Genomic DNA, 4237 nt, shown 5'->3' on the forward strand with positions numbered 1-4237 from the left:
AGTTTAAACACGAGAACCTATTAATAACAATATATATATATATATATATATATATATATATATATATATATATATATATATATATATATAAATTATGGTTTCCTTCTTCCTTATTTTAAGCAAGATAAGAAAAAAAAATCAGTTTTTAATTTCCTTTCACAAATCTATCTTTGCTTCAATTATTTTTTTTTCTCTCATTTTCTTTTTGTATTCAGCTGAAACAGAAGTATTAGACAATTAGCTTTGAGTTTTACTCTCTCTCTTTTTTTTTATCTTCTAAGAAATAGACATATTTGCAAAATCATGAGGGTTTGGGTTCATGATATGGATAGTTGAGAAAGCCTCACTCATGTTACAGTTCAGGTGAACTTAGATGAGATGGAGCTTCATAGAGATAAGTTAAATTCACAAAAGAGAAAATGACCACTTTTAATGCATTGGTTTTCGTACCACATAATTACACTTAATTTGCTATTGACATATGCTCATAAACTTTTATAAAAATCCACTTCATGAACATGCAAAACACTTCAATTAGAGGGAGGAGTTTCATGCTTGAACAGTTGAATACCTTCAAATTTGGCTGCAACACATTAATATTATTGTTTGGGTGTGGAAGGATCCAGGAAGAGGAAGAACCCTACACAAGAATACATCATTAAAGAAGTCTTTGAAGTTTGGGTTTAGTAAATTATTCTACAGGATCATGAAATTTAATAAAAATGTAACAACGTCAACAGAAGCTTCAAAACCCTACTTTAAAAAAAGAAAACACAGATTTCTATTCTCCGGTTTCCCTTTTCACCGACCCCAAAAAACACAATAATCCACTATGTCAATCTCGAATTAGTGTCACACTAGTTGCAACTTATCTCACCGGAAAACACTTCCTCGTCGCCGGAAAGTTCTCTGTACCTTGACGGTGAAATATCAATCTCAATCAAATTCTCTTCATCGAAATGAAACTCCATCCCCCTCTTCCTCTTGAATCCATCAAGTGCTATCTCAATCAACCCTTCTCTGTCTTCTTCCTCCTCCTCTTCTTCTCCTTCTTGGCCCCACCTGAACTCAACGTCCTCCGGTGAGTCCCAATCTCCGATCGCCGGAAAATCACTATCCGATTCGCTATCCGAATCCGATTCTGGGTAAAACCGCGACAACGAAGGGTACCTTACGATACCCACGCTCTCGTTTGCATCATCACCTGCATCTTCACCTTCACCATACTCCTCATATATCACCTCCAACGGCGCTTTAACGTTCCACTCCTTAAAACACGAACTTGGCTCAAAACCCACGTCGGAATCGACCTCGGTTTCCGAATGAACCCGTTGGTGCACTTGTTCTGTCGTCTCTGTTTCGTTGGGTTCGATGGGACTCGAACTCTGTTTCTCTCCCCTGCATTTGCTTCCTCTGTTTTCTTCATAAATGATGGATTCTTCGTCGTGCTTCCTTTGATTTTCCCTCGTATCGTGTCTTGACTTCTGAATTGCACCGAGGCGGAGAATGGAGAGAAGGAGAATCGAAGTGAGAATGAGAACCGGCGATAACACTACCTTCAAGAAAAGGTTCGGCAAATAGAGGAAAACCAAGGTACAAAACGTCACGACGCAATGAAACAGGGGATCCGAAGAGAAGACGGAGAGAAAGGACACTGTTTCTTGACATAGAAGATTCAAGAAGTTATGAAGGCACAAGGAAGAAACGAACTTGAACTCGAAGAGAAAGTTAGTTTGATCCATTGTTTTTTTCTCTTCTGGTTAGCTATGGTGGAGAGGGGAATGAAAATAGAAAAATGAAGGGCATGATGGAAGAGAAAGCATGAAGCTTTAGGCAGGCAGTGTTTGGATGATAAGAAAAAGGAGAAGAAATTGATGGGATTTAAAGGGCCACCACCATGCATAAGGGCTTAAGAAAGAGTGTTCTTGTGGGGTTTATGGCGTGAGAAGAAGGCATGGAATAATAAAGCTAATGGGGTGTGTGGACCTAGAAGGACAGGGTACAGTGACCTAAACGATCTTCTCTGCACCAAAAACATTAAAAAATTGCTTTTGCCTTAACTAAAGAATTATCTTTTAATTCATATAAAAACTATTAAAAGAAATTATTAAAGGTTATTATTTTGTTAAAAGAATTTAGGAAGAAGGTGATTGGAACAGTGGGTAATTTGATAGAGTGATCCATATCCATGCAATGGAAGACGTTAATTTAAGGTGTTGAGAACTTTTTAGTTGTATTTCAGTTTTCGGATTGAGAAACTTCACCTGGCATGAGATGCAGGTTGGACTATTCTTTTAGGGTAAGTCGGTCAGTAAGTGCTCACACATGTATCAATTACTTCCTCAACTTTGGCTTTTTTCTTTTTTTCTTCCTTCTCTCCACCCATGAGCATGAGCATATAGCTTACGTGGAAAGATGCTAAAACCTAATCACCATTACTTTTCCTTTCTTTTTATTCATTTTCTCAATAAAAACAATACTTCATTTTCTTAACAACACGCTAATGACTCATTTAATTCAAAACTTTGGATTATAACATCAAGTAAGTTGCAATTATTTTATAATAGAAAAAACTGAGAATAAAAATTAAAATTAGTTTTTTACAAGTTAAAACTACTATTTATAATATGATTTATATAAATTTTTATTTTCTTTTAACTTAACTTATGAAGAATTTTTTTATTTTATTTTACGAGTACCTGTAAAGAAATCTACCTAACATCCTTTTTGGTGTTTAAGTGTGTCGGAACATTAAGTAGTATTTTTTTCTCTTTTATCTGTTTTTAAAATAACGTAATAATATATATAACACGAACATTTTAAATTTTTACGAATATACACTCGTAATAATAGTTTTACTAGCCAATTACAAATTATTATTAATATAACTTTTAAATTAGTTATTGTGAAAGTGATGATATAAAGTGTCAATATTGAAATTTTTTACTATTGATGTAAAGTGTCATTTAATTTTTTCATTTGTACTCAAGTGAGACTTTTAATTTATATTTGAATTTTTAACCGTCTTTTTTTATTAGTGTGAGTTGAATTTTATCTCAATTTTTTTATCGCAATATGACGTACTTGTCTCATTCATTTGTTCTAAAACACTTTCATTGACTATTAACCTTAAGTGTAGTCGGGTCTTACCACATATATAAATGTCTCTGACGGAGACACATAGATAAATAATTCATTTTGATAACTATTATATATTTTTTAGTAAAATAAATTGAGAAGATTAACTACCTTTTAAGACACGAGTTGTCTGTATAAAAAATTTAATATCACTTTCATAGTAAAACTTTAAAACTTAAAAGATTTATATATTTTTATTTTTTTATGTATTTTTCAATTTTTTCATTATTCATATTTAATGTGAGACTTTGAAAATACATTTAAATTGCTAACAAATATGTTCTTTTATTTTAATACCAACAAATTCGTGATTGTCAAAATTATGTATTATTTAGTTATATACTCACTAATTTATTTGTTTATTTAAGCGCACAATATATAATGAAGCTAACTCAATACGAAACCTATATTAGTACATGATTATTTAGTAAAAAAAATAGTTTGTTGAATATTTTTACGTTAAATAAATTAGTTAATTAAAAATAGACGATATATTATGGGTACTATAATTTTCTGACCTTTTTCTAGAGAAACACATGTCGTTTTTCTCCTTTTCATCCACTATCATAATAAAGAGATCTATGATTTGTAATATTATGTTTCACTCATTTAGATTTTTATTTTATTTTGTTCGTTACTTCAATTCGTTATGTATCCAACTAATTCGACGGGGTGGTACCAAAGTACGCTAGACGTTATAAACAATTAAATTAAAAGGGTTCCATAAATCTATATAAATTTAGTAAAAGTAATTTACTATAAAACAGTTTACTGTCGTATCAATTATTTGTTTATGAACATAATTCAACAATAATATCGATGCACAAATATCCTTTTATTTTTACATTTAATTGTAAACTGCAATATATATGACACACATGTTGACTCCTATAATTATTATTTCAGAAATTATATCCAGAAATTGTTACCATTGATTACTAGTGTAATTTTTCATTTTCTAATTATATAGAAATTATATTCATTAAAATTAGGATAGTTTACCGAATAGTTTTGAAGTATAAGAAATATCCAACAAATATTAAACTAATACATATATATTTCGTAATTCTCATATATATATATATATATATATATATAT

At 30.9% G+C, this 4237-nt stretch overlaps 1 protein-coding gene across 1 annotated transcript; it reads right to left on the reverse strand.

The window, feature by feature from the left end:
• Positions 1-568: 568 nt before the first annotated feature.
• Positions 569-1955, reverse strand: LOC108338850 (uncharacterized). The gene has a single exon (XM_017575900.2). It carries the CDS (start codon positions 1740-1742, stop codon positions 858-860), a length of 885 nt encoding a protein of 294 aa, XP_017431389.1. The 5' UTR covers positions 1743-1955; the 3' UTR covers positions 569-857.
• Positions 1956-4237: the final 2282 nt, after the last annotated feature.

This window comes from Vigna angularis, chromosome 1, assembly GCF_016808095.1.
Source record: "Vigna angularis cultivar LongXiaoDou No.4 chromosome 1, ASM1680809v1, whole genome shotgun sequence".
Lineage (NCBI taxonomy): Eukaryota > Viridiplantae > Streptophyta > Magnoliopsida > Fabales > Fabaceae > Vigna > Vigna angularis.